Source organism: Phyllostomus hastatus, unplaced genomic scaffold (assembly GCF_019186645.2).
Source record: "Phyllostomus hastatus isolate PE091 unplaced genomic scaffold, TTU_PhHast_1.1 phas_scaffold_1674, whole genome shotgun sequence".
In the NCBI taxonomy this organism is placed as follows: Eukaryota; Metazoa; Chordata; class Mammalia; order Chiroptera; family Phyllostomidae; genus Phyllostomus; species Phyllostomus hastatus.
In genome coordinates this window covers 4,322,458-4,348,736 of record NW_025334011.1, presented here as the reverse complement: position 1 = coordinate 4,348,736, position 26,279 = coordinate 4,322,458, and the positions used below count along the sequence as shown (strand labels likewise).

Here is a 26,279-nt window from a genome sequence, read left to right as displayed (position 1 = left end):
GTTTAAAGGAAAATCACTGCGAAGCACTCCGACGCTCCACTCAGAAACATCTAACCCCTTCTCCATCCTCCTCTACTTCTGCTCCAGTGAGCCCCCTCCGACCTTAGGGAATCCTAATCATTAGTTCTGAATCAGACTGCTTTTACCATTCAGGAACAGTAACGTACTTTTAGTTAGAGAAGAACACCACTTCCACTTGCCTTATCTTTTATTAAAAATATTTCTCTCAAAATCTAAAAAAAGGAAATCATGACCAAGAATTAAGTGAACATAATATCTATTTTTATTATGAAAACATTAAATTTTGACACATTGCTTCATTTGCTTTTTAAAAATCTATTATCTGACTTAAACTTATTCAGCAAAAATGCCAATAAATTATATAAATCATGGTTTCGGTCTTTTTAACTAGGAACATAATATGCTTTACAATAATCAAACAACAATCCTAAATCTGAGTTGTATAAGTGGTTAACTTGTAATTTGTTTTAACGTTTAGCTTAGAACCAAAACCAACCACATGCTAATACACTGTTGCAAAAGATTCTCAGAAGCTGCCTTCCAGACCCTGTCAGCGTCCTGCTTCTTTGCTGGGGTTCGGGGTGCGGCCCTGTCAGGAGGCAGGCACTCGTCTCGGGAGCAGCCCCGCACCGAGGGCTGGTGAGACACGCGACCCCCCTCATCTCCTGCCCATGCTATCTTTCTTGCCTTTGAGTAACTTCATTTCTTTAAAAGGAAATCATTAGCTAAGAACTCCAATACTGAGTTTAGAAACAGTGATTCCAATACACATTCAATCAAATGTGTTAGTACTTAAAGTCACAAATTCTGGAAAGTGAAAATAATATACAAAGACAGAACTTATGTAAACAACCAATGAACTAAGGCAAATAGCACTGCCACCACATGCCATAAAATGGTGTATTTTTGGTGTCTGAAGCTCTTTTAAAATTCTACTTTGGGACAGCTTAGATGAATTTTAATAAAAGATGTGTGTTTTGCATAAAGTTTGGAGTTTGAAGGGTTTCCAACATGGTGGCATTATTTAAAAAATACATCAATAGTCTTATCAGTAAATGTTTTTCCACTTGGTTTAAGTTTTATTTTCTGTGGAGGCAAACCAAAGCACTGTCTTAAGACTCCATGTTCCAAGTTACCATATGATCTCTATCATTCCTAGAGATTTTAAAGCTAGTTATCACCCTGGTTGTTATCAACTTCATCTTCGTCATCCTCATCATCTTGGTCTATAGATTCAAGTTCATCCTCTTCTTCATCCTAATGGGAAAATACACATTTAACATTATGAAGCTTGTTTACTTCACATTCAATACATAGTAACATATCTATAGATAAATTCTTTATTCCAGCAATTATACTAGATTACATGCCATCTGATTTCCTCGATTTAATGCTTAAGGCTCCCTGTCATTTTTAATATGAGACGAGATATACAGGTTGATTTGCTGACAGATGGCCGTAACTCTCACCTGAACCAAACATGTCAAAATAGAATGGCACGTCTGGGTGGTGAGAGTCTTGTTGTCCCAGAAACAATCAAATCAATTCCCTTTCTAGGCTCAAAGCCCAAAAGAGAACAGTTAACAAACAAATGCTAGAAACTGTGTAGGCGATACTGAATTCATGCACCTAACACATCTATGCCTGTAGTCTAGATATATGGGTACAACATTTCAAGGTACAGTATAATTTTTAAAAATGTGTTATAAAGAAACATAATATATAACATTTTTGGAAACATTTCAATCTTACTGGATGACCAAGTTCCTTGAGTTTATGCTTCAATGACAGTATTTTCTGATCCTGATCAGCCAACAGCACCAGGAGATCATCTTGCTCTTTTTTAGAATCTGTGATGTTCACCTCGAGCTGGTTTTTCTCATTTTGTAAAATGACAATGGTACTATTGGATGAGTCCAGCTGCTCTTTAATAGCAGTTCTCTCCTCAGACAGAGCTTTGATTTCATTCTAGGAAAAGAAAGGTGAAAATCACTAATTTAAAATTAGTATTCACTCTCCTAGGGTTTTTAACAAACTGGCTCTTTCTCTGACAAATCACTGTGCTTGTCCAATCTGAAGAGTTTAGGGGTCGGGCTGGGAGAACAGGGGCTTAACACACACACACACACACACACACACACACACACACACACACACTCATGCAGGAACATGAGAATGCATGTTAGGCCACACGTCAAAGGTGGTTATTGTGAAAAACAAGAGTGTAACATCCAAAAAAAATAGTTTTAATCAGTTATTCTTCAAAAAAATCCCAAGAGATAATACTGTTTCAGATAATCAAAGGAATAAAAACACAAAACAGAAGCCTGATTAGCATAAAAATTAGAACAAGTTTAAAAAAAACTTTCATCCCAACTTCATGCATACAATTAAAAGTGGAAAAAATAGCTTTTCAAATAAAATCAATGGCTTATTTGACCACAAGCCAAAAGGCACAAACAATCACACATTATCTTCCTTTTTTCATTTTTTTCCTTCATGCCTTTTTTAAAATTAGTATTACCTCATTCTTTTTCTCATGGTATTTATTCTGATTCCTCTGCCACTCAATAAGCTGGCAGGATTTAACATGCCTGTGTTCCTTAGTCCTGTGGAAAGCCTTCATGTGGCTTGTGTATTGGCCAAACTTGTATTCCTATTCTTATTGTGATTAGAGATTGGTAAGAAAAGTATTTTCAATGATTTTTACTTTCAAAGTACATTCTGATATTCTTATTTTACATATTTAACACAATTATTTGAAAAGGCATTAAAAATATCTTCATTTGTGTTATCTTGAGTAACAGAATAGAGAGGCTGTAAGATAACATTACACCTCCTTAGAGATTTCTTCATAAATCTAAGGATTTGAGAAATTGAATGAAATAATCTCTAATTTCCTGGAGTTCATTTCACGTAATATGCAGTAAATAAAGCTTCACCAAAACCAACCTTTAATTCTTTAGTTTCTTGTAATAATGCCGACAGCCTTCCTTCTACATCAGTAGCTTTTGCAGCTACTACAGTTTCACTCTCTCCTGGTACAGGAACTGATTGTGACTGAAAGCAGAAATTGGGGGGTGGGGGTTGGGGGGGACAGTTTCTTGAAAGTTATGATCATTATGAACTCCCAAAGGTGATTTAATTTTCTTGCTATTTTGACATTTTATTTCTAATGACAGAAAATATAGCTCCCTTACATATTTACATGAATCAAGTGCTCTCCCTAGAAAGGTGAGCTGTCCCTTTCAGTAAAGTAGAGGCTGAGACAAGAATAATAGGCAGCAGTTCTCATCAGAGGATGAGGAAGGCTGGGTTATACTACCTCAAGGTCAGACCAGAAAAGCAATCAACGAGATGGCTCTAAAGCAGCTATAACATAGCATTTAATAAGCAGAGAATATTTTTCAAACTCTTGTCCTCATAAAATTCCTGTAAGTTTAGTCGACACTATCATTTCAGAGAGACAGGTGGGGACATGAAGCTGAATGTCATTAATTGGTGACATCCAAGTATTTTCTTAAGTGCTATAGGAATTTTTCTTAAAGCAGTTTTTCAGTCTTTTCCCACCGTTTTCCTAGAAAATACTGGAAGTGAGGTGCTGGTCTAACAAATATCTAAAAATGTATAAAGGGCTTCAGAATTGCTAGAGGCTAGAAGAGTTCTGAAGTGCATGTTAGCCAAAGCCTAAATTGCTTTGAAGTCTAAATTGCTTTAAATTGCTTAGCAGAAATATGGTCATTAAAGGCAATTCTGACCAGGGCTCAGGAAGAAACAAGGAGAGCTGTAAAGAAAGTTTCTGTGGTCTTAGAGAAAATAATTATCATGATAAACAGAATGTTGGTAGAAATATGGAGGATAAATGTGTGGGGTTTTTTTTGGTTCAGGTCTCAGAAAGAAAGGAGGAAAAGGGAGGAAGGGCAATTCTTGTTATAAAGTGGCAAAGAACTTGGCTGAATAGTGTTCCAGTGTTTTGTGGAAAGTAAAACTTGTGATGAACTTGGATATTTAGCCGAACAGATTTCAAAACAAAGTGTTAAAGGTGTGGCCTAGCTTCTCCTTGCTGCTTACAATAAAATGTGAGAGAGGAATAAATTGAAGAAGGAATTAAGCAAAAGGGAATCAGAACTTGAAGGTTCAGAAAATTCATAGCCTGTCTCTACTGCAATAAATAACAAGGCATGTTCTAGTGGAACAGCACGGGTGTGGCCGGACAACCACTGGGGAAGAAGCTGCCTGTGGGACTCAGGGATCCAGGCACCCTCCTCAGCAGGAGCTGGGATAAAGATGTGATTATCCAGGGAGGACCCAGGAGGACCTTCTTGTCTGACGGATCGGACCCCGTGCACTGCATGTGTTGCCAACAAGGTTTCTGACAATTTTATGCCAGCAGTAAATCTGCTAACTTAGACTGAAGGGTACAGAGGCGAGATGAAATCCAAAATACCAGCAAAACAAACCAGTAAATAACTGATTAAACTGACCTCGTGAGTCTGTCTGTAACATGGCTACCACTGTGGACTAGAAGGCGATGTGACTCTGGCTAGTGAGTAACCTAAAGGGAATGTACTTTTAATAATTCTGCTTCTTTTCCACAGTGGCTTAGAAACTGCATCTCAACCTTGTGTTTACTACTTTTCAAGAGAAAAAACATTAACTAACTTACAAATGCTTCTATTTTCTGTAACAGCTCCTGTTTTTCTGTCTGTAGTTTGGTGATCTCCACAGATTTTGAGTTTAACTGAGACTTTAATGTTGCCAGTTCCTAAGAGAGAAAAAACAGTTGCACTGTAACATAAATAGCATTAATTTTTTTCCTTTTTTTAAAGATTTTATTTATTTATTTTTAGAGAGGGAAGAAGGGAGGGAGAAAGAGAGAGAGAGAGAAACATCAATGTGCGGTTGCTGGGGGTCATGGCCTGCAACCCAGGCATGTACCCTGACTGGGAATCGAACCTGCGACACTTTGGTTTGCAGCCTGCGCTCAATCCACTGAGCTACGCCAGCCAGAGCTAATAAATAGCATTAATTTTGTCAAGGAATGTCTGTCTACATGACGTACAAACAATTTTACCTCCTGTTTTTTTTCTTTTCAGTTCTAAAAACCAACATTTTTTCTGGACAGAGAGGTTTAAATATCCAAAACACTGAACCAAGCAATTATCGTGATCAACAGTGTATGAATATTAGGCATAAGATTTTGTATCTTCATATTTGCATCTTGTAAACATATTTATATTTTTTGTAACTGTTAGTTCACTGATAATGTACAAATAATCTGGGTGAGATGCTGAGGTCTATTAAAAAGAACACCATTAAAAAATTTAAAAAACAATAAAATTCAAATACCATTACTGTATAATTAAAACAGCTTTTGGACTTTCCAGTGGCTGTTGTCATTATCAGTTTTTGCCTACGCCTGACAAAGCAGTTCTAGATCACTGGAACTGAAAGGTGGTTACTCTATTACAATTAAAATAAGACAAAACAAAATGTGAACCAAGCTAGAAAATTACCTGTTTCAATTCTGCAGTTTGTTCAGAATCTCTAGCTGAAGCTGTTGCTTCATTTGTGTCCCGGGATGTTTGGGAAGATTTCTACAAGCAGCATAGAAACAAACTGTGAAATAAATTCAGTCTAAAGAAACAGAAAAAAAAACAACAAAACAGACTAACTACATACAAACAGGGGTGGGCAAAAGTAGGTTTACAGTTGTAAATACTGGAAAAAGAGTTTACTCCTGTATTGTCATTTACTATTTATTGTATTACAACTTTGTAAACCTACTTTGCTCACCCTTGAATGCGCTACATCTTACAGATGTTTACCAAAAAATTTCATATCAACATTTTAATTTTGATAAAATTTCAAGATACCATATATTGTCTACTTTTCCATGGTTAATAAATTTATACTTATAACAAATAATTTATTAAATCTAAACACTGATCTGATGTCATATGGAGAAACAGCATACAAACAAGTATTTTCTGAGTGATTTCCATGCATTGAAAGAGCTTTATACAGAGTATCTCATTTAATGCTCACAACAGTGAAAAAGATATTATCAGCACCATTTTATAGATACGAATATAAATTTAAAGAGATTAACTGCTTAAATTCAATTAGCTAGGAAGCAGTGAAACTTTGGACAGTCTGACAACAGCTCATATTCTAAAATCTTAATATGATATGTTGACTTACAGGATCCAGACAAATAAATAAGCAGGATAATGAGGATTACTCTAAGTGCTCTTATTTAAAAATTTTAAACACTTACTTACCAAATTTTCAATCAGAGAGTCTTTTTCGGCCAGTTGGCTTCGTAAAAATTCCTGATTACTTTTTAGTTCTTCTATCTCTTCTCGCAGCCTGCCGATCTCTTCTGGCGGGATGCCGTTCACCTGGGCCCCGCCATTGGCAGAGCCGTGATGCGGGCTGTCTTTCCCTGTCAGACAGGTAGAGATGTGGAGAGCCAGTGTGAAACCTAAGTTTTGTCATTTTTTGCACTAGAAGATTCAGATATAAATATAAATACATAATTTGCTTAATTTACTTTGGCATCATTTTTATCATCGTATTTCGTTTTTGCAAAATAGTGTATTGATAAAAATAGGAAATTGATGATGTTTTCAGAGTTTCCGAGAGGAAAAACAGTATAATCTTATTAAGACTACACTGGTTTGGTGATGTAAGATTAAAAATTACAGTAGTTTCAATTCTGATTCTATCAATATAAGAGAAAATGAAATCTCCCCAAAGGAATAGCTTTCTTTATGAACTAAAATAACTGACAAATTATTGTCATAAATAAAGGAAGAGATGTTTTTTTCTGAAAATTTTAGTCACTTTGATACAAATAAACTATATTTCTACATAGCTTTCATTCTAACCATAAGCACTATAGGGTGATACTACTTGAAAATTTGAGCTTTTCATGTGCCAGGAACTGAACTAGAATTTTACTAACATTATTTCATTTAATTCCCAGATGACACAGATGTTATCATCAGCTCAGTTTTGCAGATGAGGAAATTGAAAAGTTAGACCAGTCATTATTAACTGGCTACACATTAGAATCTCCTGGGGAGGACACTGAACTAATTACTGAGGCCTGGACCCAAATCTGACAAATTAAATCACAAACACAGTGGGATCTTGGTGGTACTATTTATTTATTTTTTAATTCAATATTTTTTATTTTTTAATTACAGCTGACATATAATATTGTAATAGTTTCAGGTATTCAACACAGTGATTAGATATTTACATAATGTACAAAGTGACCACCCTGATAAACTTAGTACCCATCTGACAAGTATTGGTGCTATTTAAAAAAAAAACAACTCAGGAGATTCTAATGTGTAGGAAGGTTGAAAAATCAATGGGTCAGATAAAATCAAATAAGTAGCAAGGAGGGTGAACTTCAAAATGTGTGAACCTGATTCACACATTTGTCACAGTGATTAAGTTAAGGCTAGTGTACAAGAATAATCTGCTTGACTTTGCCCAGCTCTTGGAAACACTGCAAGAGCGATGGCCAGCCACACTCACCTAGCTGTACTTTAAGAAGATTGTACTGATCCTTGTGCTGCTGAATCTGAGATGCCTGCTGTGTGACTGCTGTTTGGAGCTGTTCGTTTTGACATTTTAATGTAGAAATCTGCTGCTTTAATTCCTCAAGTTGCAGATCCTATGGAACAAAACATAATTCAAGTGTTGTAAATTCATACCTGTAAGAATTAAGATGATGAACAAGTTAAACATTAGAGATTACTTTGAGTCAGAGTGTTAAAGTACTCAACACTTCCAAAATCATTCATTAATTAGACATCAATATATGCACCAAGGCCAATTAACGTGCAAGAAAACCAAGTAACATCCCTCTAATAAGCACTATGCTACATCCTGCAACCTGACTGTAATCATGGGGAGTGGGAGGATCATGCTGAAAAACTCCACTTTATGGTCCATCAAAACTTTTAAGAAATTTATACCAAACTATGTAAGAAAGGGAGCACACGTATGTGTACATATGCATCTATATTACTTTTCACATTAAAAGACAATCATGTAATAGAACATTTAGAAGACTGAAAAGAGAGCTTCCAACTCACCACCCTTATATAACTAGTTGAAATTTGATCTATTTTTTTATGTTCTTTGAATTTTTTCCAAAACAAGTTTTTAAACTTGTCATATCAGTCCATATACCATTTTGTAACTTTTAATTTACATACTATTCAATCATAATTTCTCCATACTACTAAGAGTTTTCATAACTTTTAATGCTCACTTAATATCTCACCAGTAGATGCAATATGATTTATATTCAAAGCAACAGTGAGGCTGCTTCCCATTTTTCTAAATGATAAATATTATCACAATAATTGTTTGTCCACATAATTGTCCTGAATTTTGGAGAATTTCCTTAAGATGGATCCTCATATGTCAGAGTGTATACACTTTATAGCTCCCTGTGCTTGTTGCCTAATTGTTAAATGGAGCATTTTAAGTGGTGAGAATTTTTAAAAATAATTTATAAAGAAGAGTCATTATAGTAATTATGTCAAATCACTTTTTCTTCTTCCAAATCACGATATCTACGAGACCCACATGTAGGATATAACATCACATTCCATGTGTTTATTTTCCAGTGCTCTAAAGACATTACATTTCACCATCTGGAAATGGCTCCATATTTGTGCTAAGATATAGATGAAAAATCCCAATAACCACAGGTAAGGTTAACAGTTCAAATTTGGGTCATTTAAAGCTGATTCTAATTTACTGATTTGCTTATAAACTGAAAAAACTCAGACTGAATGCTGAATATAACACTATTTTTATTCTTCCTCACAATTTCAGACTTAACAATACAGACTCCGGGGAAGAACAGAATATGGCGCCTTTCTCACTTAGAGGGCTCCACCTGAGCCCTCACTTGCCACACCTGCTCAGGCTGCGCACAGCCAGCAGCAGCGGAAGGCTGTCCCCAGTGAACTGCCATTTGTGCACTGTGTTTATGACGCTGGGATTTTAACACCATTGGTACTCTCTTTTCAGTAAGCACTTCCTAGGATTCCAATCAAGGTAACACGATGAGGAATTAAATGAGAGAAAAAATGAAGAAACATTTTTAAGGAATGTAGTGGAAGATTTAAGGTGTTCAGCACAAAGCAAATGTGGAGCTTCTCTGGTATCCTGCAAGGAAAGTGTCAATTGATTTTGAAAATGTATTTTCAACTTAATTCAAAATCATCCACTCTACTAATCAGCTCCCTTTCCTGTTCTATCCAACTCAGTATCAGCGATTCAGTTGTGTAAGACAGCAGTCTAAGGATCGTATTTGACCCTTTATGCTCCCTCACATCTATCATTACCAAGTCCTGCCAATTTATCTTCTTCACTTTCCACATTTCTCAGGTCACTTCTGTTCCACGAAGCATGAGCTTTAGAGCTCCAGTGACATATGTATTTGAATTCTGTTCCACCAGCCAGTGAGTGACCCTGGACAAGGTTAAATTCTGTCTCAGATTCCTCATTTATTCTAAACTGAAGATATTAACTACTTTGTACAGATGATGTGAAAAATAAATGAGAAAGTGTTTCAAATGTGCTCAGTGATTACCTAGAGCAGAGTAAACAAAATCTGGCAGCCAGCATCACTATCATAGTCACCGGTGCTCCAACTCCCTCCCCTAGCACACCACAGCCGCCTCCTCTGTGGGCTCCCTCCCTGTCACCTGGCCTCTCAGAGTGCTCCTTTGTAGAGCCGCCAAGTGCTCTTTGTGCCAGCCAGCTGAGTACCCCTCCTCCCTTTCCTCTCTCGCCTTTCACCTAGCTTACTCCTAAGTCATCGTTTCAGGACTCAACTTCTCTGTTTTCTTGAAGCCACCTCTCAGTGCTGCCATACAGCTTTGATTATCTTTATCACTAGACTTAATATGTTGTAATCCATGTGTTGTAATAATCTATAGGTTTATCTACCCATGAGACTGTGGTACAGAAACATGTCTGATTTATGTCTTTATCTATAACATACTGCATAATGCTTAAAACATAATACTGACTTTAGAAGAGAGGAAGTTGGGGAGCGTGGAGAGAGAGAAAGAGAGGGAGAAACACTAATTAGCTGCCTCCTGTATGAACCCCGAGCAGGGATCGAACCCGCAGCCTTTTGGTGCATGGGATGATGCTCCAACCAGCTGAGCCACCAGGCTAGGGCAGATGCTTTTGAATTATTTAGGAAAATAATGAGTTTAACTCTCTGTATCCTCTTGCATTTGAAATGCCAGGAAAAATTCTTCCCTAAAGTAGAAAAGTATCAGTATATCAGAGAAGGTATACATTTTATCAGTACGTACTTGCTCTCGAATCATATTTTTATAGTGAGTCACAATACTGTCATGCTGTTCTAATGTTTTCTTCACCTCTTCTTCTTTTTTATCCTCTTCACTGGATTTATAAATAGCCTTAGTTATCACACCTACAAAAGAAAGCTTATTTAAATTTTATTTTGAACATTTAAATACTAAGACAAGCAGTAAAAACTTATGTCCTAACTTTCATGAGAAATAATTTCTCCAATTTTATTAATGGTCAAAAGTCCTTCAATGGTCTATACACCAAAAGCTAAGAAAAAAACCTACTTTTAGGCTTATCATAAAGTCTGCATGTGTCCAGAATACACATATACAATATAATTGTAGGTACTTTCTAATGAATACCAATATAAATGTTCTTATCTTACCTTCGAGTTCTTTTACCAGCTTTGTAAACTCATGATCAAATATCATGCATTCTGGACTGGGAAAGTTGGGCTGGGGTTTCTGAGATGCTCTGGAATACAACTCATGTTTGCTAATAAATCCTAGTTTCTCTATGAAATTCTCTTTGCCAATCCTCTTCTCTATTAGTTGTTTTAGTTTCTCTCTACAGAGATAAGCACATTGAGATGCTTAAGAAAATCAAACAATACATAAAAACTTGGTCTACATTATACTTTGGCAGAAAAAGAAATGACTTTCTCATGATGGCATTAGCAGGTCATTCCCCCCTTACTTACTTCATGTAGCTCTCAAGTGAGTTATCATTGAAATAAATAGAAATGCCCAACAGAAGGGCACATAAGCCTTGGACCAGCTGCTCTTCCTCTCCAAGATTTTCTGCAATTTGTCCCGTAAGCTGGAATCTTTGTTAAGGAGGCTAATGGTTCATAATATTTACAATGCTTTATTTTATAATTATTTGCATATGTATTTCAGGTAGAAGTTTCTATAAGAAATTCTATATACAGTCCTAGCAAGCAAAACACAAAGAATGGTATGTGTACACACACACACACACACACACAGCTTTAGCAAGCACCATTACTACCTTAACAGTTACAAACATAAAGAAAATTCAAATATTTGGGCCACAGAGCTACCTCTAATTGAGAGGAAGAAATAAAAATAATAATGGGTAATACTTACATGTATCTTACTACAAGGTAAAGGATACAAATGGAACATTGGCTGAATTGTGAAGAAAATGTGTTACAGCAATGGGACAGTTACTTAGCCAGGTACAAAGCAACATTAGTAATCCAACTCTTGTCTGAATTTTGCTTCCCTGAAATAGATAAGTTGGCAAAACTCTCATTTTACTTTTTTCAAATTTAAAGTTGCCCTAAGGTCCCTCCCTGTTTGCATAAAAAGATATTTAACATCTTATAAAAGATGTGTCAAAAATCCAGATTTTAAAAAATGAACGAGTGTGTTTTCTTATGTCCCCCTGTGCTGTACTTCCCAAAATGAATCGTAGTAAGAAATCAGAACTGATTTATGTTCACGAGCATGCATCGGGTTATCTAAAGTACCTGGAAAAGCCTGGTCTGCTAAAAAAAAAATCTATCAATCCTAAATCACTTTACAAAAAAATTAATTTACCTGGCACATTTATGATATTTTCAATTAAAATGTTAAAAACAAGTTTCTAATAAAAACAAATTCTACCTCCTTCAAAAATCACTGAGAAAATTACAAAGAAATAATCTCCTGAGTTATTTAGTCAAGTTCCACTGGAGAATATATTCTCTAACAGAAAAATATATAAACCATATTACAAACTTACTGATAACATGCCAGATAATAAAAAATCACAAATATAATGGAGAAAAGGATTTATTTAAGGTAGTTAGCTACGTGCCCTAAATCACTAACTATACTGCTGCCAAGTATAATTAAACAATACTGAACACTAGAATGTACATCAAGACTGTTTTCCTAAATTTTGATACAACACATTTATATCTCCTTTGGAGGATATTCTGTTAGCTGATAACATTGTTACAGCCCACACTGTATTATATATAACCTTATTAAGAAAAAAAAGTTGTATGAAACAAAATAATGTAAATGAGCCCAATAATGTATTACTTTGGGAGTAATTTAAGGAATAAAATATCCCAAACACAATTATTCAAAGATCTAGACAGGAATGAATTTAAAATAACCATTACTGTGTTTTGAAAAATTTCTGGCATCCAGACTGTTCTAATTTAATGAATCTTGATGTCAATATCTTGGCCTTTCTATAATTTATTTTCAAGTATAGTTAACATTTAAACAAATTCAAATTATACTTCTTCAAATGATTTGCCAAGTGAGCATTAATTAGCATGGATTTAGTTTTTACATGATGTATTATTTTTCTTGCCTCTACATCATTACTGTGCCCACAATATATCTTCATGTTACCCAAGTAAACTGAATAGTTAAAACATATACCCTTATTCTCAATTGACTGTGTGCTCTGTAGAACTCATAAGTAATTACTCAAGTCATAAGTGCAAATGCTTCATTGATTTCCCTGGTTTTACATAAAACTATTGAAAAACTATAAAACTTTTTCAAGTTTTTACATAAAACTTGAAAAACTATTTGTAGTGCCAAATATACCCACATTGTACATACAACAAGGCATCCTGTCAAATCACTGGCTGACGTCTGAGTAAATAAAGGTGGAATTAGGTTTTTATTTGGATTTTCTAGAAGTATGCCATTAGGGGTCTAACTGAAGGATAAGAAGAGCAAAGTCAAACATAACTAGTTAGAACTAATTAGAAGAGAGAATGGAACAACAAAAGAACATAAAGTACACAAGAATGAGTCTAATCAAAATTACATAAAACTTAAACTAGGAAAATTTAAAAACACTCCTAAGGAGCACAAAAGTAGACATAAATCAATAGAAAGAAACCAAGTTCAGGTAGAAAAACTCAAGACCATGAAGACTTTCATTCTATACTAATTTATAAAATTAATAACATTTTAAAAATTAAAAAGGAAAAATAGTAAAATTTATAAAATTAATGCAACCCAAATAAAAATATCAACAGATTTTTTTATCTGGAACTAACCAACCTAGTTCTCAAGTTCATATAGAAAAGTAAACAAGCAAGAATAACCAGAGAAACTGTAAAACAATGAAAAAGAGCAATGAGGTGATACTAACTCATGAATACAGTCAGCATATAACCATCAGTGGGTTACAAACGGATTTAATACAATGTTGGGATGACTAGATAGCTATCTAAAAAAGATTAGAGGATCCATATCTCATATAATTTAACAAGGAAAATAGAACAAAGATTTAAATACCAAATTAAACCGTAAAGATAAAAATATGGGCAAATTTCTTAAAATCTTGAAGTAGGAAAGGCCTTTCTAAAATGACTTGAAATGTAGAAGCAATAAAAAAAGTGATACAAAAAATAATCCAAACAAAATGCCAAGGTCAAAAGAAAAATGACATTTCAGGAAAAATATATTTGTAAGTTATCACAGACAAGGGTTCAATTCCTTAATATGAGTTCCTATAAACCATAAATGATTGACAACCCAATAGAAAAATGGGCAGATGAACTATTAAGTAAGGAGAGTTCATGGAAAAACTTCAATTGGTTTGTAAACATAGAGAAAGCGATTCGACCTTTTAGTAAGAGAAATAAAAATTACAACTCAGTGAGATAACATTTTCCACCTCTCATCAGACTAACAAAAGTATACGTGTAACAATACATTGTTGACGCTGGGGAAACAGATAATCCAGCATGCTGCAGTCTTATTTCACTTAGCTAGTAGAAGTGCAAAATGGCACTAAGTGAAAAAAAAACAAGGTGAAGAACAGTGTGTATGCATAAAAAGCACTTGAAGAGTATGGAAGAAATGCCCTTTACCTGGCAAAAGGTTCTAGTTCCCCACTTCCTGTCATTTGAATAACAGGAAGTGGGGAACTAGAACAGAGGTTGGGTCCAAGACTTCTTATTGTATAACTTTTTATATCATTTTGATTTCTAAACCATGTATTACCCATTTCAAAGGGACATACACATATCTGTAAAGGACTAAAGTTTACTTATAAGTATGGCAGTATGGTATCAGTAAAAAGGACATTTGGTTGGGAATTTAAAGTACCAAATCTACTGTCCTACCTTGCACAAGTTCAATATGCTATGTGGGCTGGGCCCCAATTTCCTCACTTGGTAAACAGAGGCATTTGGATTAAATGATCTCATTAAGAGGATACCAGGATTTATATCCTGGTTCTAAAACTCCTCAATAGCCTTTAAACCTTACTTCTACTTCTATTCTATATCCTTGAATAAGGGTAATAACTGAAATTTTACCAACAGTTATTTTTGGGTAGTAGAATGAGGAACATTATTCTTTTTCTACGGTCTACTCTTATAAATTTTTCAAAATGGTAAGAAAAATAAACAATTAATGAATGCAAAAATGCTATAGTATTTGTCCAGTATACCATCATAAAATGTTAAAAATGAGATCAATCCAACAAAATTCTGTTCAAGTTGCTTTACTCCTTCAAAACAAAATCAGAAAATGGGCATTAAAAGCTATCAAAATAGTTTATGTCATTGCTCTCTAATCATTTGATGGATCCTTTACAAGATAAACACCTAGAACAACTAAAAGAAAGCCCTACCCCACTTTCTGATTAAAATGACTAATTTTGTTAATGTTTACATATTTGTATGTTTGTTGATATGTTTAAGTCAAGAAAAAAATACATATCTCTTCCTAGGCCCCCAGAGTGTAGGAACCATTGAGTATCTCTGGAAGAACAAATGGATGCTGAAATTATTATAATTTCAGGGCATCTGAGGGTTGAGTTATTAGAAATCATGTATTTTACTTGATGGAAGAGAACCACAAACAAAAGAATTCAAGCTGAATCATCTTATTTTTAACATAAGCTATTATGTTTCTCTTATTATATTTTCTATTATATTTAAATAAAAATATCTCTTATTCCTACTTTGTGAGTTTCAAGTTTAGTATTTTTCTATTCTTTATAAAAAATGCGAAAAGCCAACATTTTAAACTTCTAGTGTTAAAGTATTAAAATGACATTCTATAGTACTACCATAAGATTCATTTTCTAGTGGTGGCCTCTGGAGATAAGAGAATTAATAGGAAAGGGGTATGAAGGAAATATCTGGGACTAGGAATATATTATATACCTTGCTGCCCTTGGGTGTTTTGAGATATATTCAACCACCAAAAATCATCAGATTGAAAACTTAAGATCTCTATTTTACTGTGTATAAAGTATACCTACAAAAAAATTCCCTCTTAAATGACTGATATGTATACTTATAAAATACTTTACCTAATATCAAAGATTCTGCAGGCCAAATATGTCTGTGTGAGTTATTAACATGTGTTAAATCATGCTCACACAAAGATAACATTCCCAACAGAACCTGTTATTACTACCCACACCACAAATGAACACATGCGCAAACATGGACATTAAGGTCCATGCCACAAACAAAACAAATCAAAACCAACGAATCATACTCTCCCCCCATCAAAAACTAATCCCCAATGGTAGTTGTAGTATATGAGTTATAGCCAGAATAAGCCATAACATTAAATTTAAAATCTTTCAAATTACAAAATTATACTTACTATTGTACATTTTCAGTAATCTAGTTAATATAGAAACCATCACATTTTTTCATATACTGATCAACTAAAGGGAAAATTCTTAATCCTAAATTTTACTATCTTTGAAATGGTTTTAGGGGAAATAAAGAAGCCAGCTTGGGTGAAAAAACAGAAACACCGAAAAGCCAAAACCAAGGAATTCCTCAAAGTGGAAGCACCCCTGGAGGAAGCACAGCAGAGCTTCAGACTGTCATTCCCACGGTTCTTAGAAAACCACCACAGTGTCCCAAGGAGAAAAACTGGAGAGCACTTATGACAGAGATCAACTTGCTGGCACATAAAAGTGTGAGTAGAATATAACTTCAAACAAGCAGTTAAAAAACCAGTCAGCAAACCCAAGACAAGAAAAGCTTTGCTGTAAGAGGAAAAGGCCTAAGTTGACACAAGCTATACATACCCGTCTGTCGATCTTATCACCCTGCAAATTATACATTAAACATTATTCATAAATATTACTGCTTTAGAAAAATTTAAATCTAGAAAAACTCCTCAAATACAGTCTCTACAAACCCAAGCCAACAATTTGGGACAGGACAGTTCTAATCTTTTATTACATAACAATGCATGTATATTTGAAGGGAGAAAGAATATTTTCTAGCACCATGATTACTAAGAGTGGGAAGACACAACTATCTTGAGGATCTCTCATTATGTATTAATTGTAATTACAATATTAGAGCAAAGTCTGTAGTGATGGTAGTTAGACAGTTAGTTACTGGTTGGCTTAAGAAAAGCTATTTTCAACGGATAGAAACATAAAAATACCAACTATTAAATAAGTAAAAATATGAATATTTTTGGATAAGTTTTTAAAACAGTAAGACATAAATGATAAATCAAAGATAAACTTTCAACTGAAGTAAACCAATTTTAACAACAAAGGAAGTTCTCAAGTCCCTTTTCATTTATAGTTAATTTTTAAGATTTCATTTATCACTTCCTATGAATGGCACTGACATTTCTTTAAAGCTAACAATGAAAGATTCCATAAATGCAGCAAAATTAAAAACTAAGGATATGGCGCATTATTATAAAGGGGGGGGGTCAGACAATTCCAGTGGGTAGAACAATTTAGACTTACCCACATTTTTCCTCCCCCCAAGTGACTCTGAGTGTTGATGTCTTTATGCTGTTGCTAAAGCATGAACTTGAATTGTTCAATGGCAATGCTGGCATGTGTGGGCAAATCATCCAATAGTAAGTGATATTCCTAAATGCCTTAGCATCCATTCTTCAAGACTACTGTTCTTATCAGTAGTCTAAAAAATTGCAAACATTTTTAATTATGGTTTTCTCTGTCTTACTAGGTAAATTATATGCCTTGGGGTTTTGAGAATTTGAGAGCTCACCTACATCAAGAGGTGTACAGGTTAACTACGTAAGCACTGAACAGGTTATTCTATCTGTTTCCTGAAAGGAAGATCAGTTGCTCTGGGAAGAGAAAGAGGGAGATACATAGCTATGAACCACTTTATTCTATTCCCTCTCTTAAACTGACCTGAATTAAGCTACTGAGCAGAGAAAGAAAATGACATGAAAGAACACTCTGGATAATTTAAAAAGAAAACAAAAACAATAAATATCATTCTGCCTAGAATATGTGTTTCCATCAGGATGAAGACCTTATTAACTATCTGGCAAAACCATTCTTGGAAAAATATTACTTTTTCTCCACAAACCTGTTTCTGGTTACAATGAGCTAATAAGCAGGTAAGTCCTTGCCTCTTTCCTTGCCCATCGCATCTATTAAGAATACTCTTAAATTCTTACATCACTGGCATCAAAATGTGCTATAGCCAAGCCTCTCCCCCCTGACCCCCCACCCCGCCCCCAGAGAAGCCTCACTGGCTATTTTACCTGTGAAAGGATGTTGGTGCACTGCTGCAGTAAAGAGACCGGGGGGTTGCCGATGCTTGTAGCAAGCTGGACCCTGAGCAACTGTTCTTTCTGGGTGGAATTTTCTTGCAGAGCATGGGCAAGGGCCACAGCCGCACACCAGTTTGAAAGTGAATCAGTAGAAAACAAACCTCCACACAATAACTGACCGGCCGAAACTGAATTACCTGTTGCTACAAAGAGGGCAGGCAGATGATAACAACAGAAAAATTTATTATGCTGTTTTCCACACATAGAAAAATAGTGTAAAATACCAATCTAAAAATTTGTTAATTAGTAATATTAAGTAACATTTTTGAAAGTCTGCCTTTCAAAACAAAAATGGAAGATGACAGAAAAGACCTTGGAAGAAAAGTAGCAGAACAAAGAAATATCAAAACACTTTAGGCATCAAATCGATAGCGGTAGTATTTCAGAAAATGTCTACCTTAATTATCCACTACATTTTTAAAGCAAATTCAAGGAAATGCCATATTTTAAATATACTACTATACCCAGGGTCTTTCGTCATTTACAATACAGTTTATCATTAAAAGCTGGAAAGACCATTATTTACTTTTTAAAACAGGAATTAGAACGAAATTATTTACCATCAATGGTGGAAGGTAGAAGCGTTGACACGATTTCTCCTTGTCCTTTTTGGTTTTTATATAAGAAACACTGGAAACAATAGAGAACAGCACAGCGCAATACAAATGGCTGTCTTTCATTAACCATGGACATGAGAAGTACTACAATTGCCGGTCTGTTGCATTTAAAAAGAAAAGAACAGAAAGAAATATTGCAATCCAAGTGCACAAATCAGTCACTAGTCATTTTTGTTGATGGAAAAACCATAACCAGAACACCAGCAAGTTAAGTAATGCGTACATATCAAAGACCACTCTTTTAAAGTACCAACATATTTATCTTATCAGATACTTTCTAGCTTCAACACACACAATTTCTTAAAAGAATAAGTTATACACACACACACACACACACATGAGATATATTTATCAATGACACACTAAAAACCCAAAGTAAATTTTTATTTCCTCAGCAGAATCTCAGCATTTCCATTTTCCTACCTTGGTGGGTTGGAGGGTGCGTTTACAGAAGCAAAGTAGTCTTGGTTTACTTGGCAGCCTCGAATAACTTCTGATACAGTGTTAATGGTCTATTAAAGGGGAAAACAGTTTAGAGAAAGTAAGTCAAGGAAGGAAACTTGTTTTCCAAAGAAGAAACTGTTCATCTCTGCTTTTTGCTTTTCAATGCCAAAATTCAGGCACAAAAAAATCAGTGACAACATAAAATCTTGTAATTATTTCTTGAGATTATATTTTTAAAACTTAAGTGTAGGCCTCTAAAGGTAACACTTTGTCATACACATTCAAAATCTCAAAAAACTAAAATTCATAACATCCTCTAAGAGAATCTGTTTCTACAAAACAAGAAACGAATGCTTTAAAAATCAAAAAATCTCCAATAGAACAAAAAACCAAACTAGATCCAGAAAGTCCAACAGTCTATTAATAGAGTTACAAAAACAGAAGAGAAGAGAGGAAATTATCAAGAAATATAAGCCCTGGCTGGCGTAGCTCAGTGGATTTTGAGCGCGGGCTGCGAACCAAAGTGTTGCACGCTTGATTCCCAGTCAGGGTACATGCATGGGTTAGAGGCCATGACCCCCAGCAACAGCACATTGATGTTTCTCTCTCTCGCTCTCTTTCTCCCTCCCTTCCCTCTCTAAAAATAAATAAATAAAATCTTTGAAAAAAAAAAAAAGAAATATAAAGAACATCCTGAGAACTGAATGGCATATCTCTGCTTGAAAGGGCCCAGTGAGTACCCTTTGAAATAACTGGAGGAAGAAAAGGTCTACATTACAGCACATCATCAGTAAATTTCAGAAAACCAGAAATAAAAATCCCAGAAGTGTGAGAGAAAAAGCAGGTTATATAAAAGGATTAAGATTCAAAATGGCTTCGGACTGCAGCGACACTGGAATACCATTCTGCAAGTTGAGAATGTCATTTCCAACTCTGAATTCCACACCTAGCCACACTTCAGATTAACTCTGTAGGTAGAGGAGTAACATTAAAGAGCTAAAAGCATATTCTCTTGCCATTTGCCTCTTTTCAGGAAGTTAAGTAAAATAAGATAAAGAAACAAGGGGGAGGGAAGAAGACAAGAATCCAAGTCAAGAGAGGGGTAAAGGAAATCCTAGGAGGAATGGTGAATGAAAGTCCAGGACAAAAGCCATGCGGCACAAGTAGAGAACAACCAGTCCATATTGGAGCAGGATGGTGGAAGGTTTCCAGAAAAAGGTCTGGGATAGGGAAGGATGCAGTAAGCATATCATAGTATTAATATGCATAGATACACAGAAAATCAATAATAAAAAAACACTACTATAACACAGACTTGAGAAAGGGATATTAAAAAAAGATATAGGGCCCTGTTTGGCTTACCTAGGAACAGTATTAATATAGTTGTAAAACTGTAAACACTGATTATTGATGTAAATATAAATCACTGGGCTGACAGGAGGAAGGTTATAACCCTGGAAGGGCTATAAAGGGGGGTAATGATACTAATGTAGGGAGGAGTGAGGCCACAGACAGCTTTTTCTGTTATAAAACTTTTATTATTTGTGCTTTTAATGTACATGTGTTAATTTGAGAAAAATAAAAAGATAAGTTGAACACAATAAAATTAATGAGAAATCTTCTAAGCTTTAACATTATTATATATTATTAAAATTGAGGAATGAGTCCACCTTTTAGAATTGATAGTCATCATTATGCTAATTATATTTTAGTAGGATCAATAAGGAATTTAACATCAAAAACAGCTAGTTATTACTGTTTTTCCTTTAGCTGATATCCACTTTTTTCCAATAATTCCCAGGATCTCAACTTCCACCAAGCAGTCTCTGCCTTCATCCAGCTTACCTCAGTCAGAATATCAGCAGGAACTCCAGTAGCCATGAGGATGGTGCAAAGCTGCTGCAATAAGCCACACTGGAACATGGCTTTCTGGCAGCTACTGGTAGCACCAGGAGGGTTGGTGGGAGATACCAGGACACGAACAAGCTGCAAAAGAAAGAAAAACCAAAATCTGTCTTTTAAAGATCAAAGACTTTCAAAAAGTCTGGAGGCAACTTTGATCTATAAGAACAAGAAAAATCTATGTGGAGGATTCCCTCACCTGCTCAGCCAGATCTGGGTGGGCTTTCCTTCATGCTGTAATGGCTATAGCTCTGTTACAGTACTCTATGATGCTATTTGCTTAAGTCTGTCTCTTTCATGTGATTGTGAACTATCAGAGAGTTCATTCTTGTATCCCAAATACCAAGCACAGTATTGGGAACAAAGTGTATATTTAACAAATGAATGAATGAATAAGTAACAGCGTGGTATTTAATTGAAGTTAAGATTTCTTATTGAAGTAAGGATGAAAAACCTCATTATACAGCAGGTCTGAAAACAGAATGTGTGGAGGTGTGATAAACTCCTAAACTGGGAATATTTAAAGAGAGGATAAAACAAACAACTGGAGACATGGTAGAAGATTCATGCATAAGCAAAGGGCTGGCCTTATTGCTTGTTAGTGCTAATTAAGCCCCTAACTCTGATCCTATGACTAGTCTGAACTTGAAGATGAAATTTCAATCATCCCAATGAAAATTTCAGTCATTTCCATACGTGAAAAATGTCATCCCAAACAAGTGTTCAACAGTTACAGCTTCAAAATAATTTATATGTATACATATGTATTACATTTTAAAAGTAGAATTATATGAATGTGCGTATAAAATCTTGTATATCAAGATCAAATGGAATATTTATGATAATAATTTATTAAGAGGGCTGATTAATAAATTGATGTCACTAGAGGGAGGCTTTAGGATTCTGTCCTTGGACCTTTCTAGTTACATCTCTGTGGATTTTTTGTCGCTGTTGTTTTTAACTTTAGTTTTTATTGTTGACACTACTACAGACATCCCCATTTCCCCTCTTTGCCCACCTCCACTCAGACCTGGCCCCCCTTCCCTCTGGCCACCACCACGTTGTTGTCTGTGTCTGTGGGATATGCATACATGTTCTTTGGCTAAAACTTCCACTTTCTTTCATTAGCTATCACCACTTAAAAGTAATTTTTTTAGAGTAAATACAGAACTTCTGGTCAAGATGGAGGCATAGGTAAACATGGCTCACCTCCTCACACAACCACAGCAAAAATTACAACTAAACTACAAAACAACTATCATCCAGAATCATCAGATAATCAAGCTGTATGGAAGTCAGATAACCAAGGAATTAAAGAAGTCACATTCATCCAGATGGGTAGGAGGGGCAGAAATGCAGGAGATGTGGAACAGGCAGTCCCACACCCACGTGTGGATAAAAATCAGAAAGGATACCTTCAGAGCAAGGGATCCCAGCCCCACACCAGACCACCCAGCTCAGGGTTCCAGTGCCAGAAGATATGTCCCCATAACTGCTGGCTGTGAAAACCAGTGGGGGTTGGGGCAGCGGATTAACCTACGGGATTCTCAGGTGCCCTCTATTAAAGGGCCTGCAATGTACTTAGGAATCATGCAGGCTCACTCTCTCTGGATAGCTAAGGAGCCTCTGGGACAACTTCCAATCCAACATTCGAGTCACAGGGGTGCTGGACAGGGAAGAGAAAGAGCAAGAAACTGAAAATCTATTTGAAAAAATAATGAAAGGTAAACTTCCTTAATGTGGTGAAGGAAATAGATATACAAGTCCTGGAAGCATACAGAGTCCCAACCAAGATGGACACAAAGAGGACCATACCAAGACACATCATAATTAAAATGCCAAAGATAAAGAAAAAGAAAATCTTAAAAGCAGTAAGAGAAAAGCAGAGTTACCTACAAATGAGTTTCCATAAGACTATCAGCTGATATCTCAACAGAAACTTTGAGACAAGAAGGGACTGGCAAGAAGTATTCAAAGTGATGACAAGGACCTGCAACCTAGATTACTCTATCCAGCAAAGCTTTCATTTATAATAGAAGGGCAGATAAAGTGCTTCTCAGACAAAATAAGGCTAAAGGAGTTCATTATCACCAAGCCCTTATTAGATGAAATGTTAAAGGGATTTATTTAAGAAAAAGATGATCAAAACTATGAACATTAAAAAGGCAACAAATTCACAACTATCAACAACTGAATCTAAAAAATAAACTAGGCAAACAAGCAGAATAGGAACAGAATCATAGATATGGAGGGTTATCAGCTTCAAGGGGGAAGGGGAAGAATGGGGGGAAAGGTGCAGGATTAAGAAGCATAATTGGTAGGCACAAAATAAACTGGGGAATGTTAAGAACAGTATAGGGAATGGAGAAGCCAAAGTACTTATATGCATGACCCATGGATGTGAACTAAAGAGGAGAACTGCCAGAGAGAATGGGGGGTACCAGGTGGAGGGGGACAAAGGGGAAAAATTAGGACAACTGTAATAGCATAATCAATAAAATATACTAAAAAAATAAAGTTAATACAAGCTATATGCCATTTCTCATAAATATTTCTATATGTATCTCTGATATGAATCTTAAAAAACACAGTCATCATACCATTATTACACCTAAGAAAATAAACAATTTCTTAATATGGTGTAATAAAGTTAGATATCTTTGATATCTAAGAAAAGCAGGGAGACTGGCTAAAAAAGAGGGAGCACTTATTATAAGGCTAAAAATCAGATTTTGACTCACTGCATGGACTAAGTTCTTAATAATTAGAACTGCTCAACAGTGAAAAAGATTCTCTCATAAGGTAATGAGTTTTCTGGGAGTCACTGTCAGTACCTGTCCACAAACTGAGATAGAAGGGATTCCTGTAGGGAGAGGAGGCAGTACTAGGCACTAAATTATAATTCCAAAAACAAATTAAAATGTTTTAGGACTAAACTTTTCAAACAGATTTTTCCCCCAAATTTAATCTGCAAAATTTGAATGAAATATCCTCAAGCAGATCAATTTCAACCTTTACTGGCTTGGAATTCAATTATGATTATAATTGCAATAATAAATAATTCCCAGTTAGGGTGTATTAATCCAAATAGGATTGGTTATTATCATTCATGATGCGTTTTCATTTGCTGCATAATAGAGAACTTAAAATACAAGCAATGCTGGATATATCAATAAAGAAAGAGTGATCTAATAGACTGAAAAGCAGAAGATAACCTGTGGCCTGTGAAGTTACGAATGCATTAACTATTCTATCTTTGATGTGGAGAATATATTAAAGTGGATTAAACTCAGGGGTCTTTATGTTGAAGTTTATGTTCTTCAGGATTAGGATCTAGTTAGTTTACTCTTTTTTTAAAAGTAAAAGATGCTTAACCAACTCACTATATAATTAGTACACTGTATTTTTCTGTTTACATGCAACACTGTATTCTAAATTTGTTTTGGTTAAAATAGTACTTTACTTTTTCAAGTGATACTGTCCTCAAAAAATTGTTCTTTACATAGTATCCTAAGCTATAAAACATAAATCGGCTCCTCAAGTAGTTTAAATTTTCACTGTGTGGCAGGAAATACATAAGGTTTTGCACATCACTTGATCCCTTCTCTCTCTCTAATCACATTTGGAAAATTACTTTTCTAGAGGAATTTCCTTTATCAAGAAAGTGGTGTTTAGCAAAGATACCAAGCTTACCACTTGGGATGCTATTTCTAGAACATAAAAAACTAATAAAGTCTTGAAATGTGTAATTCTGACATGTGAAAATAGAAATGATGAAGTTGGAAGTATAAATACAAAGAAAGATTTGGCCTATGTTCTCCTATAAAATATTTTCCTAATAGTGTCTAGGCAGATTCTAAACAGGGTAACTATATAATTTATTATCCAAATCGGAACACCTGAAATGAAAGAGGACACTATGAGCAATTACAAAATGAATACTGTCCTGGCAAACCGGGGCATGTGGTGACTCTAATTATCAACCAAACCTATGTAGGCAACTCCAGGGCATGCAACAATATTTGGACTCTAGTTACTAGAGAGATTAACAATCCAGTTTTGTGAAACACAACTTCAGAGATGCAGGCAAAATTCAGAGATATTGAAAAACTTGTAAGAATCACCAGAGTCAGTAAATTAGGAGATTGGTCTAAACTTAAAGTGTTTGGAGTAGGGGAATTCAATAAAGGAATAAATAAGTAAAATGCTTCACAGAACTTCACAATTTCTCTGATACAGATATAATTTGGGATCCTACTGTCCTCAATTTTACTATCTATGATAAAGCTTATTATCTATGATCATAAAGCTTAAATAAAATTACAGGTGACTTGTCAACTTAACTTATATTGGACTTAAAACTCAAGCTATCAATCTTTGGGGGCTCTTGTCTATTATTATTCATTTCCTAGCTTTCAGTGCCCAGCTCTCAGTAAATGTTTACTGAATGAATTTATTTGTTAAACTTAATATTCTGAATATTGAAATTTTTATCAGAGCTGTCACTGAAGAAAGCACAATTTAAAAGTTCAATAAGATATATTAAAAATAAATAAATAAATAAATAAACATTTAAATCAACACTATAACCGACTATCCTCTGTTGCAAAACTCACTAGGAAACTATGTTTGGATTTGCTTTAAAATAATCCTGCAGGGCAAGAGAGGGCAATACAAAAATGAAGCAAAATTGCCAGATGTAATAATTATTGAAGCTAAGTGATGGGGGTGTGTGTTTGTGTAGACGGGTAAAAGGGATCTTTATCTCTGAGGATAAATGCAAATCTCCATACTAAAGGGAAATTTTTTTAAAGCCCACCTGAAATCTACTGAACATCCTGGATTTATCATCAAACACAAGCATTTATTTTTCTTTGAAAGGATCACTGTCAAAATTCCAACTGCATTCATGTCTAAGTTCAGCATACCTGTAACATTAGGTGAAGATTCGTTACTTTCTGTGCAGACCAGCCAGAATTTTCATCTCCAACTTCAAACCAAGGTTTCATACGTTGAATATATGAGCCTTCTTTAAAAAAATTTTGATTGGAATTGTTGTTTTTTAACAAGTTTTGGAGCAAAATCAGACAATCTTCCACTACTATACCTGAGGAAAGAATGTAAAATGGAAGTGTTAAGGCTGATAACACCTTAAGGAAAGTTCAATCCTTAAACATTAAAAGAATAAAAGATAACTCTCAACATCTCTTCAGTATGGCAAGGCATAGAGCATGTTTGACTCCTGGTGGCCAAAACCTATGTGCTCTGTGGAGATCAGGACCTCCAATGATCACTTGAACTTTTATGTTCAACTATGTCCATGAGTCACCTTGGTAATTCATTATTGTTC

General features: G+C 35.1%; 1 protein-coding gene across 4 annotated transcripts in view; it reads right to left on the bottom strand.

Moving 5' to 3' along the window:
* Positions 1-260: 260 nt before the first annotated feature.
* USO1 (USO1 vesicle transport factor) overlaps positions 261-26,279 on the bottom strand; it is a 69,076-nt gene continuing 43,057 nt past the window's right edge. For 2 of the 4 annotated variants that reach the window (XM_045858258.1, XM_045858259.1), the window contains 17 exons: positions 25,858-26,036; positions 20,873-21,013; positions 19,007-19,095; positions 18,527-18,681; positions 17,898-18,109; positions 16,438-16,458; positions 11,527-11,637; positions 11,090-11,208; positions 10,775-10,956; positions 10,389-10,510; positions 7,576-7,714; positions 6,306-6,469; positions 5,538-5,618; positions 4,688-4,786; positions 2,974-3,081; positions 1,774-1,989; positions 261-1,278 (listed from right to left, as the gene is read on the bottom strand). In XM_045858258.1, the coding sequence (XP_045714214.1) occupies positions 1,192-1,278; positions 1,774-1,989; positions 2,974-3,081; positions 4,688-4,786; positions 5,538-5,618; positions 6,306-6,469; positions 7,576-7,714; positions 10,389-10,510; positions 10,775-10,956; positions 11,090-11,208; positions 11,527-11,637; positions 16,438-16,458; positions 17,898-18,109; positions 18,527-18,681; positions 19,007-19,095; positions 20,873-21,013; positions 25,858-26,036 (2,225 nt within the window). In that variant the 3' untranslated portion in view covers positions 261-1,191. The remainder of the gene's footprint in view (positions 1,279-1,773; positions 1,990-2,973; positions 3,082-4,687; positions 4,787-5,537; positions 5,619-6,305; positions 6,470-7,575; positions 7,715-10,388; positions 10,511-10,774; positions 10,957-11,089; positions 11,209-11,526; positions 11,638-16,437; positions 16,459-17,897; positions 18,110-18,526; positions 18,682-19,006; positions 19,096-20,872; positions 21,014-25,857; positions 26,037-26,279) is intronic. The other 2 variants (XM_045858260.1, XM_045858261.1) reach the window with 1 other exon arrangement.